General features: G+C 41.5%; 1 protein-coding gene and 2 non-coding genes across 3 annotated transcripts in view; 2 read left to right on the top strand and 1 right to left on the bottom strand.

Moving 5' to 3' along the window:
- Positions 1–1670: 1670 nt before the first annotated feature.
- On the bottom strand, positions 1671–1743 carry TRNAF-GAA (transfer RNA phenylalanine (anticodon GAA)). Its single transcript has one exon. It is a non-coding gene; the product is annotated as a tRNA-Phe (tRNA).
- Positions 1744–2068: 325 nt separating this feature from the next.
- TRNAN-GUU (transfer RNA asparagine (anticodon GUU)) lies at positions 2069–2142 on the top strand. The gene has a single exon. It is a non-coding gene; the product is annotated as a tRNA-Asn (tRNA).
- A 3023-nt stretch (positions 2143–5165) lies between these two features.
- The window catches only part of NCKIPSD (NCK interacting protein with SH3 domain), a 65755-nt gene continuing 60427 nt past the window's right edge, over positions 5166–10493 (top strand). Inside the window, exon 1 of the mRNA XM_072420580.1 lies at positions 5166–5586. Coding sequence (XP_072276681.1) covers positions 5416–5586 — 171 coding nt within the window. The 5' untranslated portion in view covers positions 5166–5415. The remainder of the gene's footprint in view (positions 5587–10493) is intronic.

Genomic DNA, 10493 nt, shown 5'->3' with positions numbered 1-10493 from the left:
GAATATTTATAATTTATTCTGGTCTCACATATACTAAAATTTACCTTACCCAGCATTAGTAGATTCTGTACTGAGACCCCAGATATCTATCACAAAGGGTTGTCATGTAACATAAAATCATGTGCTGAAATGCATTTGCGTTTGACCCTTGTAATATTTTTGAATAAAGAATAAAAAAGCCAGTAAGTCAAGTAGCAGAACAGCTAATCACCTATTGAAATATTCAATAACAATTTTATATATAGAACACTTTTATATTCTAACAGTGTCCTTGAAAAGCCTCTACAATACTTGCCAATACAAATTGTCATCAGCTTGGAAATAGAGCGTATATCAGGGGAGATTTATATGATTTTGGAAGACATTACTGATCATGCCAGGTGATATCAAACAATGGTTACTCTGTCCCATGCCAACCAAATGCTTTCAATCCCTATCTGCTGACAAGGGCATGAGCTGCCCCTGTGTCCGATTTTATCTTCTGGACCCTTTTAGAAACATTGAGAGATGAAACCAGTGCCAACCACCAATCACTTGTGCCATGCTCAGCTGGCATCTGTTAATAAAAACAGTCCAGAGAGAATTTCTAAATGAGATAGAGAGTTAAATAAAGCCAAACTATTAACTTCATGGTGTGTGTAATGGCTAAAGAATTCCTTCTGCTGCCAGCGTCTGTCTGCACCTCACTGGGACGCCAACATTGTTGATGCTTGTCTAGAAAAAGTTAGATTAAAAGTGTACACAGCCAAATATTAATTATTTCCATGGGGTCTTAAAGCGTCACTCTCCCCTTCCAGGTGCTTGTGTTACTGCTGCTCAATGTGGTCTCATTGCATGCAGTGATAGATCAGGGCAAACTGGGCAATTGACCAGAACCTCCAGCTTTCCAGGGCCCCAAATTACAGAATGGAAGGGGTGCAGGGAGATGGACTGCTGTGTATTTGGGACACTCTCACAGGGCTCTCTTTCGCCTTAAACCATCTTTAGGTGCCATCCTCCTTGGCACTGCTAGCTGTATAGTTATGTAGGGCTTGGAGGAAGGAATCATAAAGTGCAGCATCTGACACTTCTAAAAGTGATGAATCCCAAAGGCCTCTGTAGTGCTGAAAAAGAGTGCAGGAAGGTGACAGGGACCTCCTGAGAAATTAGTCTAAATGCCCTTCTTTTTTTTCATCCCCTAACTTGGGAATATGCATTGGAGATCATCGCTAATTAAAAGTACAAATACAGGTAGTCCCCGGGTTACATTCGAAAAAAGGACTGTAGGTTTGTTCTTAAGTTGAATTTCTATGTAATTTCCAGAAGCTTTTTTTTTTTTTTTTTTTTTGGTTGAAAAGCATTTGGGAGGACAAATGAAATGCTTCAGCTTCCTACACACTTTCCTATAGCCATTTCTGTGCAAGGTTTGAAAAGCGTTATGATGATTTTTCACGTGGAGTTGCTCTCTGACGCCGAGCAGTTGATTTGGCGCACCCAAGAGCGGTAAGTCAACCGTTCATTTGAACAAGCTGGACTCAAGGTGACCCAGGAAGAAAATTGAGTTGTCTCCCCACCCCTGTTTTTTTAACATATATTGCTCCTGAGATTTATAGGGGCTCTAGTAGGAAATAATATTTACTTTAACCTTTGCAGCCATTGTGAAAAATTAATTTTAAAAAGGTAAAAATGTTTGCCGAAACCCGGGATCGAACCAGGGACCTTTAGATCTTCAGTCTAACGCTCTCCCAACTGAGCTATTTCGGCTACCTCGGCTTTGTGGCTCGTTTAGAATACATAACATAAACTTAGCTTTGTACGCATTAAACATGGTAATAAAAAAATCACACACATTTTTCTTGCTCTCAGAGACTTACACACTTCCACCATGTCCCCCTTTCTGGGTCCTGGTTTTTATATTGCGGACTTTCCATGCTTCGGTCCTCTGATCCTGCAGCGTGCTATATTCATCCCCTGCCTGGATTGTTAGCATTATATATCCAAAAGCAAAAAAAACCATAATGTAACACCAATCAATCAAAGCTAGGGATAGCAATATTCATTAGATTATTTTTCTGCACGTCTATTACGAGTCTCTGTGGCGCAATCGGTTAGCGCGTTCGGCTGTTAACCGAAAGGTTGGTGGTTCGAGCCCACCCAGGGACGACTTCTTTTGTTTCCTAATAATATATAAAGAGGTCAAAAGTGAATAATAAAATTATTCACTTTTGACCTCTTTTGTCAAAGCGAAAAGTAATGCCTTCCTATGACTGCCTTGAAAACATTTTTAAACGGCAGATTTGCTTTAACTAAAACTGACATTTAAACTCTGTAAATTACCTGACCGTTAGGATTTACAAAACTTGGTATTGGATATAATTCTTTATAGCTATATAAAGGGAACAATCTGGATGAGAAGTGTAAATGTGTTTGTGGAATATTTTTCTTTGGTGTTTATATCCTATGCCAATGTGATGACATATTACCGAATTGTAAACCCAACCTGCAGTACATAATGCAGCCACGCGGTGGCGCAGCGGTCACACACAAAAGCTAAAGTCTTTGTAGTTTAGGACATTCTGCTTTTGTGAACAAGTTCAAAAATGGATTTATAATAGCCAGACATTCATTTGTAATGAAGAGGCAGGTTTTAAAGACAAGATATTACATTTTATAGGGATGGGAAGGTGTCTTTTTTTACTAAGGATAAATTATTTGCAAAATTGGCAGTAGACAAAATGACATTAACTGGACAATTTTTGGTTGCATTCTTAAATCTGAACTTAAGTTAAAAAAATGCAAGCAGGTAGGTCTTTATTATAGAAGGGACACTATGTTGGCTGTACTAAAAAATTTTTACCTGCTTGTTTGCAATTGGTTGTGGAATGCAGCTCAGTGTATGATGCTGGCATAGCTGGCTGCTGAGAATTATTAAACGGCTGTGCTCATGCCTGGGAGTTATTATTATTATTATTAATATTAATAAACAGGATTTATATAGTGCCAAGATATTATGCAGCACCGTACATTAAATAGGGGTTGCAAATGACAAATACAGACAGTGACACAGGAGGAGGAGAAGACCCTGCCCTGAGGTGCTAACATTCTAGTAGGTGGGGGAAGTAACAGTTTTGACATTTTGATTGATCAGGCCAGAATGACTTAAAGCGTATCTAAACTCAGAAATTTCACTTTACATAAAAGGGTAGACAACCCTTGGCATCTTGGGCACGCACAGAAGGAGCCTTTTCGCGCGAAGAGAAAAATTTGCCAATCTCACACATGCACAATGATATCGGGAAGTTCGTTTTCTATCCTACGTCACCCGATCTCGTGCCTTGGTCTGGTGACGTAGGATGAAGAACCCAAAAAAAGAGAGCTGGCTCCAGGACGGCTACTGGGATGACGCGGGACCCGATGGAAGACACCGCAGGATGGATCAGACTGCCCGGCAGGATTGAAGGTGAGTGGATTTTTTTTGTTTTAGGCACTTTTCAGTTTAGTTCCTCTTTAAGGAATGGAAAGGAAAAAGAAGATGTTAGTGCTGGTGATGAAGGGTTGTGGGTTTAGTTCTGCTTGGAAATTGCAAGCTGAAATATACTCACCTCTGCTCTATAAATGAGACCTTTGCACGGGAGTGTACATGTTGCCCTGATCTTATTCCGGGTTTCGCATTTTTGATATTGTCAATTAGCTGCCAAGGATAAAAAAGCTCCTGCACATGCGAATGGAGAATAATTCATGCTGGCACCAAAGCATGCTGATAATGAACACCTAGCAGCACAGGTACAGTTCACTTTAGGTTTTACAGAAGGAAAATAAGAGGCTTTTATTGCATTTTCCTGCAGGAAGCTTTCTTTAGTCATTGTTTAGAATCCCCAGCTGGGAATACACAGTGTCAGTGGTATTTCAAAGCTTTAATTCAGGACTATGAAGAGCTCATCCTCATACCTGACATCATCATCACCAATCATGGTGGAGTGCAGGACAGTTTCCTGCACCAGGGGGTTCATATAGTGACAGTGTACAGCTGCTGCAACACTGAATGGAGAATAATTGAGAATAACTGAGAGATAAACCAGCCCTTATATATTATGCTCAGTTCAACTCTCACATTTGGATGGATTTTCCTTCTTTTGAAACCAAATCCATCTGTCCCACTTTGCTCCTTTTTGTGCCTCTTCTTTTGTTAAATTTCTTCTGTTAGTCAACGTATTGTTTAATTAATACAAGTGTTACATTACAGTTACATTACCCTTTACCCATCCTTTAACTAAAATCAACTTCCGAGTGCACCGAGTTCCTGAGCATATTACAGTAGATAGTCGGAGACTGCAGACAGTACAGGAGATGGTCAGAGACTGCATACATTGTACAGGAGATGGTCAGAGACTGCAGACATAGTACAGGAGATCATAGTACAGGAGATGGTCAGAGACTGCAGACATCCTACATGAGATGGTCAGAGACTGCAGACATACTATAGGTGATGGTTGGAGACTTGGGACATTGTACAGGAGATGGTCGGGGATTTCAGACACACAGACCATGGTCAGAGGCTGAGCACATAGTACAGGATATGGTCAGAGGCGACTGTAGACGGAGACTGTGGTTATTCTACACAAGAAGGTTGGAGAATGGCCATACATGACGATGAAATACTAAAAAAAGGTGGTCAGAATCCATCATTAGTTGGTCAAAAAGTGAGAACATGTTGGATAGCAACATTTTGTACACAACGGCCATCATAAAGAGATTTGGGTTTTCAGGTCAATAAACTTTTTCTGGCTTGTGACCCAGGGATACTCAGTGGGCTTGTTGGACCCACTCCCCTCTCCACACCTAAAGCCTGAATGTAAAGCCATACAGTAAACCTGTCAACCATTAAAATCATTTACCATGTCATATCATTTTTTTAATTGAGGCCTGACTTCCGGGCTAAACCCTGCTACCTGCCATTCCCCGGTCTTCTTTTAGTGACCCAGAAACATGGATTAATATTATATTCATTAAACTGGGTTTATATAGTGCCAACATATCATGCAGCGCTGTACAATAAATAGTGGTTGCAAATGACAGACAGATACAGACAGTGACACAAGAGAAGGAGAGGGCCATAGTCAAAGTTTTGGACATTTCTTAGACTAAATATTTCCAGGGTGAAATCTAATGATAATTTTTCTAGATCTTTGGAATACCGTTACATCAAACATATGGCAGAGCAAAGCATTTTTTTTTATCATTCTTGTCTTTGTCAATAAAGTTGGTTCGAACGAAAGAGAAAGAAAAAAAACACCACCAGCATCAAGCGCGTGCCCCTCGCAGAAAAGGGGTAGAGTCGTGAGCGCGCAGACACGTGACCGACAGTCCCCGTTCGGGAACGCGCTCAGTCAGTCAGCGGGTGAGAGAAGCAGTCCGGTTGGTCAGCTGGACGCCGCCATGTACCGAGCGCTATACGCCTTTCGCTCCCCGGAGCCTAACTCGCTGCCCTTCTCGGCCGGGGAGAGCTTTCTCATCCTAGAGAGGAGCAACCAGCACTGGTGGCTGGCCAGCCGCTGCAGCAGCGGAGACACGGGCTACGTGCCGGCCTCCTACCTGGAGAGGATCAAGGTGAGGGGCGGGGCCAGCGCTTCTGGTCTCTGTGGCGACGCCAACAAAGGTGATTCGTCCTGAGCTCCGTGACGTCAGCAGCCAGCTGCTGTTGTGCTTCGTGACGTCACGGTAGAATCTCAGTTCTGTTTTTCACTGCATAGAAATGTCCTAACATTCTGGTTACTGCAGTACTGTAGAATGGCAACCTACTTACCTAACATGCTGGTCAGATCTGCAGAACTGAAATGATAGCTCACCCCTAACAACATAAATGCAATATATTGCAGCTTTTCAGTCCTTAGGTCTGCTGGGTGCATTTGTTGTAATTTAGATCCACACAGATCTGCTAGTGGGAAACACTTAATCCCAGTTTTCCCCTAATCTGCTCGGTTTAAATAGATTTTACAGGCCTTTCCATAACAATACAGAATCATAAAGTCTAATTGAAGTCATACACATGCAATCACATAAACATCTACTAACAACTTCCATTCCCTAATCGTTGCTTTCCGATTACAGAATCCGTCGGATGTCAGACTATGACCATGCAGCCCAATACGTGCAATACGCTCACACTAAGGTGTGTGGCTGTTACTCAGCTCTGTCAGCACAGAGCATTGGAGAGAAGCATTTTTACTATGAGAGTGAAAACATTTCCTTGTATATCAGTCATCAATCATAAGAATGGGCGGGGGTATTATAAAGAGATGCAAAGTTGTTAGACTTCCAATGGGCTTTTAAGAGACCCTGTCTACTCTCCTAAATTGGAAGTAAACACAAAAAATGACCCAAAACAAACAAAAAAAAAAATCGACTTGCCTTTCAATCCCGCAGAGCAGTCGTTTCGTCCGGAGGTTTCTTCAGTCGAGTCCTGCGTTGTCCCAGGATCCATCTTCAGGCCAGCATGTTAGGCGCCGCCATCTTCTCCCTGCTCTTCCAGGTTCTTCTTCCTACGTCACCTGATGCAGGCCCGAGATTGGGTGATGTGTGAGATCTGCAATTTTTTTGCTTTTTGGCGAAAGGGTTTAACCTAAAGCACCAAAATATATCACCAACGTTCACCGACAGCAATGTACCTAGGACCCCATCATACAACATCTGTGTATATTCTGTGATTTTAGAATTTGCAGAGATTATGGATCAGCGCTGGATAAATAGTAACATAAAATCCCTGTATGTACTTTCACCCTAATACCATTCTATCTAAGCTGTCAATATGAATTTTCAATGGCAGCTGCATAAAAGACTTTGTTTTTTCAGAACTGATCACCCCCCCACCCCACCCACAATCCATCCAGGAGCCATGACCTCAGTGACCTTGTTCTGGCTATAGGACATGATAATGGTTTGCTTGAGCTGCAACTAACTTCAAACTCCAGATTTGCATAATGTCTACAGATTATGGGTTCCCATAGCTCTCTGAAAAGGATTGTAAACTCTTCTGAGCAGCATCCTCTCATCCTGTTTCATTTGCATTTGTAATCCCTATTTAATTTACAACGCTGCATAATATGTTGGCGTTATATAAATACTGATTATTAATACATTATTCTTTTCCTTTTGCAAAACCCAGTGTTCTCCCCAGGCCCCATTTCGCTGGGTGCACCACCTGGCATGTTTCAGTAACCACCCCGCTGTTTTTGGGTGGTTACTGCAAAGCTGTGTCACAATACAGGAGCGATCCATACAGGAGATATGCTACGTGGCTCTGGGGGCGCACCGGCCAGAGCCACGGACCTCCAAATTTTTTTTCGCCAACCAGCGGATGGAGACTGTTGCTCTAAACCCATCTGGAAAAAAAAGCAATGAGGAAGACCTTTTTTCGTTCTCCTTTGCTTGTGGTTCCATATTTTTTTTTTACCGGCCCCATCCCATGACTTGAACGTAAAGCCTCCTCATACACACGTGCAATTATAGTAGTTGGAAAGGATCTTTCACAATCCTTTCAAACGACTAAGCACTGCATGATGCATGAATGAGTACCGTTCAGCTCTATGGAGAGGGGAGGGGGAGACTGATGGAGCGGCACCCTGCTGCACGCCCTCCCCCTTCCCTTGCATTAGGATCGTTTGTCGTTCATCGTCCGTGGATCTGCCAGGACGGTCGTTAGGACAGTGGACGACAAAAGGTACTTTACTCACGCCAGATTCCCGTCCGATATCAGCCCTGAGCCGATTATTGGGTGAGAACCATTGGATGTGTGTTAGCTTTAAGGAGAAGCAGCAGACTGATAAGCTCCTCTCTCTGTCCTTGTGCTTTCTCCTCCTGTCAGCTTCTTTCTTATTAACACATGATTACTGCGGCACATCCAATTAGCTTCTTGTTCTTTCAACCCTTTCCGTTTTCTCTCTCTCCTCTGATCTGGATTCTGCTGTAGATTTCTACAATCTTATAGCAGTTCCAGTGCAGGTACTTGCAGTGATTGCATCATAAAAAATCATTTGAGCCTTTCACATCTGCCTAAAATTTAGCTTTATGTCACTGTTTTAGAGTATGGCATTGCCTATTGTGTTTATGGATGACAATGTAGTGTTGCTTCCCTTGAGAAAAGACATATAAGGGGGGGTATGATCACCTTGTATAAATATATAAATGGTCCGTATAGAGAACTCTCATCCCATTAAAAAGAACAAGAGGATGCTCTTTGCGTCTGGAGGAAAAGAAATTTAAGCTCTGGATAAGGAAGGGATTCTTCACTGTAAGGTCTGTGAAAATGTGAAATCAGCTCCCTCTGTTTCAGCAAGTTCTTTAGATTGCACTAGGGAAAAGCTGGATGATTTCTAGAAGCACAGAATATAACTGGGGAATAAAAATTTAAAGTATAGATAAGAAAGACTGTTGATCCAGGGAACATCCGATTGCCTCACGGAATCGGGAAGGAATTTCTTTTCTCCTGTTGGAGCAAATAGAACCAAGGTTTATTTTGCTTTCCTCTGGATCATCTATGTCTCTAGGGTTTTTATCTGGAATATGTTTATCTCCCTAGTGGTTGAACTTGATGGATTTATGTCTAAACAGCAAGTGCAAAACGCGTAGAGGGACACGCTATGTATGGATCTTTATGTGCATCAGAAAGGTCACATTGTTGGAGGATTTTTGTTATTTATAGGCTGTGTTTTATGACAGTAGCGTCACACATGCAGCGTTTGCCTTACACTTGTTTTTATTGTAAAGTATCTGTTAACTAAAATTATGATTTTTTTTTTTTTTTGACTAATATTTGACACTTTTTAGTCTTCTCTTTATAGGAACCTCTTCATCCTGATATGTATTTGTCGGTCTTCACATAGATTATTTTTGTCTTATCTTTAATCCCTGAGAATTGTCTGTGTTTCCTTACAAAATGAGCTCCTGCCTGAGGCGTACAGCCATACTTGCACTTATCTATCTCCAGCTGTTCCCTCTCTCTAATATAATATAATTGCTGTTAGCAGGAAGTTGCTGGCTGTATTCAGAGGGTTTAGTGAAATCATCAGCCTGTGTGTTCAAATTACAGGTTTTCCAGCCTGGACTGTCAATACAACAAACTGCTCTTGTTTGTTGCAGGCAAATTAAAGAAATGGCTTCTGACACGCTATGAGCACTGCTAGCTCAGGACTTGTGACTTCACTCGCTTCACGCTTGTTTTGGGTTCGTCACTCAAAAAGAAGTCTGGCCAGAGACAGCCTGGCAATTATCATTTACTGAGGGAGTTCAGCAATAGCTGCCTACTAAAAATGGTTTGTTTTAAATGGCTATTACAGCTGTGGGTAGGACTATGGGCCTGATTTATTAATTATGCCCAGGACTGGAGAGCGTAAACTAGCATGGGAGAACCTGGGCAAACCAGCAAACCTGGAATGTATTTCTTAAAATCATTTACTGTTAGTTGGCAAATGTGTGCAATCCTGGACCAGATACATTTCCGAGTTGCTGGATAACCTATGACAGTCTATCCTCTCCAGTCTTGGAGAACTTTAATAAATCAGGCCCATGTGTCGTTGCTTGAGTGGAAACTAAGTTAGGAAATGATTAAAATTGCAAAAAATATTTTTTTCATTGCACTCCGATATTATCTCACAGCACAATGTTAGTGAATGGTGGCAGCCTTGAGTTTTGTGTATGTGCTGTATATTCATGTAGGCAATGTTCCTTTATAGAAATCAGACATATACAATGTGTTGTTTCTGTATCATGCTGTGAAATGATTGGTTATTTAGTCTTTGTTTTTATCCAGGGAAAATTTATAAACTGACAATTTAAAGGGAATGTAAAGTCTAAAAACTCCTGCAGATGCAGGAATTTTGTTGGGTGTGAGGATCGTTTGTAATTATCTTGTGTAAAAGTTTACTGTCCCTATCTGATAATTTTAAAAATAGGTCACAAATAACCAATACTGTGTACTGCGGTAAGGACACAGCTGGACACCTCCTGCGTTTCTTCCCTTCTCTTTAGAATAACTCTGTACAGTGCTCAATGGCTCCATCACTGTAAATGATTATTAGTAATTATTCAGCATCTGTAACCAGGCATTTTGGTAAATCTGTAGAATATGAAAACATGATGATCTTCCTGAAAATATTGTAATGTTCTCATTTGTGCTGCATTCTTATCTGGTACATTTTTTGCCTTCCTCTGGGACAACTACCGTGTTTCCCCGATTTTAAGACATCCCCATTAAATAAGCCACCCCCGATTTTTGAAAAAATAATTAAAATAAGACACTCACCAGTGAATAAGACATCCCCCGATATTTGATGCTGGGTGCAGCACGTGTCTGCTCCTGGCTGCAGTGCAGAGTGAAACTAAAAGTAACAAGCTGGCATTCTGCACCAGGAAGCAAGCTGCTGATCCCTGCCCTAACGGAGATCCCTACACTTAATTACCGATAATTGAACAGAAGGGGACAGTCAATGGCATAGAGTGATCAGAAGGGGACAGTCAAT

The sequence above is a fragment of the Pyxicephalus adspersus genome, chromosome 8 (genome assembly GCF_032062135.1).
Source record: "Pyxicephalus adspersus chromosome 8, UCB_Pads_2.0, whole genome shotgun sequence".
Classification (NCBI taxonomy): domain Eukaryota; kingdom Metazoa; phylum Chordata; class Amphibia; order Anura; family Pyxicephalidae; genus Pyxicephalus; species Pyxicephalus adspersus.
Note: the sequence above shows the minus strand (reverse complement) of the source record. Positions and strands in the feature narration are given on the sequence as shown.